We start from the raw sequence: 1785 nt of genomic DNA on the forward strand, positions 1-1785 counted from the left end.
GGATCTAGGAGCAACTAGAAGAGTTTAGGTGGGAATGGTCAATCCCATATATCCAGTCCAGACTTTCTACGTGCCTTATAAGGCAGTTGAGCAGACTCACAGCCATCTGTGGGTGAGCAGAAACAGACCTTATTGTGTTAGTCAATCTCTTCCAGTGCGAGAGAGAGAGAGAGAGAGAGAGAGAGAGAGAGAGAGAGAGAGAGAGGAATTTATTCTAAAGTGAGTCCATATCTGCTATTTGAACTGTTTTGCTTATTTTGTCACATCTTTGTGCCAAGAAAAGGCTGGTCTAACTTGTGAGCTGTGATCATTTAAGGAATTTTAATAAACTGCTCATTGTTTGGACACAAGAACTGGATCCCTATGTGTACTCTACCAACTGCAAAAGAGCATGAAGCCACACACAATAAAAATCAAACCTGGCGAAATAGTATAACAGCAAATGAAGCCCTGGAAGTACAACTTTTCCCTATAGATTCAACTAAACCACTACTCTGCTATGGACAATAATACTTTGACCTCTGACTTCTATTTCGTAGCTTTTTCCATGATTACTAGACTACATTTTCTCTTTGTTGCTGTTCTTTTGCTTCTCTATGTTACATGCATATGTTGGAACATTGTGATTTTTGTTGTCATCCTCTTAGATCCCAATCTGCAGAAGCCTATGTATTTTTTCCTACGCAGCCTCTCCTTCGTAGACATCTTATACATTTCAATTTCACTTCCAAAACTCTTTGATATCATCATCACTGGAAATATCAGAGTTTCCTTTGTTGGCTGTTTTACTCAGATGTGTTTTTTTATGTTTCTTGCTTGTACAGAAATTTTTTTATTGACGGCGATGTCTTATGACCGATACCTTGCCATCTGTTTTCCATTACATTATCCTATACTCATGGCAAAGGCAAAGTGTGACCTTATTGTGTACGGTTGCTGGATCTTTGGATTTTTTAATTCTGTTTTTCTCACCATTTTTGCCGCACATTTGTCCTTTTGTAAATCCACTCATATCAATCAATTTTTCTGTGAGTTTAAGACACTTACCAAGATTTCTTGTGGTGACACCCACAGGTTTAAAATTGTGATTCTATTGGAGTCTTTCCTCATGGGTCTGTGTCCTTTTTTACTCATTATGATGTCCTACAATAGAATTATAGTCACCATTCTAGGCATGCCCTCGAAGGGTCAAAGAAAGAAAGCATTCTCCACTTGCACTTCACACCTTACCATTCTTCTAATTTTTTATGGAACTTTACTTTTTATGTACATGAGGCCACCATCACAAAACTCGGAAGAACTTGACAGAATCTTCTCGGTGCTTTACCTAGCAGTAACGCCTACACTGAATCCTTTAATTTATAGTTTAAGGAATGAAGAGATAAAAAATGCTATACAAAATATATTGTACTTGTCAATACACTTCTAATACTAATTACAATGTTCAGCTTAAGACTAGAGATGAGCAGATCAGGCACAATTCAAATTCGCCTGTTTGTGCGTTTTTTCACAGTAAATTCATCCTGCGTAGAAATTATTTTCCACAAATTTCATGTCCCTTATTTTGCTGTTGGACCTCTTCAGATCCAAGATTATAAGAAATGATGAAAAAAAATCCTTATACTTACCTCAACGCTCACTTGTCCTGTCCATCCACTCCTCACCATTACCCATCTGGTCCTCACCACATGTTCAGATCGCCACCACTTGCGCTGAAATTCCTAGGCTTCTTATGTTTAGCCTGAATCTCTAGCTTTGATTAAACCTGGAGGGTTCTGTGCATGT

At 38.1% G+C, this 1785-nt stretch overlaps 1 protein-coding gene across 1 annotated transcript; it reads left to right on the forward strand.

The window, feature by feature from the left end:
* The first annotated feature begins 499 nt into the window (after nucleotides 1-499).
* LOC141060825 (olfactory receptor 5V1-like) lies at nucleotides 500-1429 on the forward strand. Its single transcript, XM_073557204.1, has one exon. It carries the CDS (start codon nucleotides 500-502, stop codon nucleotides 1427-1429), a length of 930 nt encoding a protein of 309 aa, XP_073413305.1.
* Nucleotides 1430-1785: the final 356 nt, after the last annotated feature.

The sequence above is a fragment of the Dendrobates tinctorius genome, unplaced genomic scaffold (genome assembly GCF_039654945.1).
Source record: "Dendrobates tinctorius isolate UK_male_01 unplaced genomic scaffold, ASM3965494v1 ptg000245l, whole genome shotgun sequence".
NCBI classification, from domain to species: Eukaryota; Metazoa; Chordata; class Amphibia; order Anura; family Dendrobatidae; genus Dendrobates; species Dendrobates tinctorius.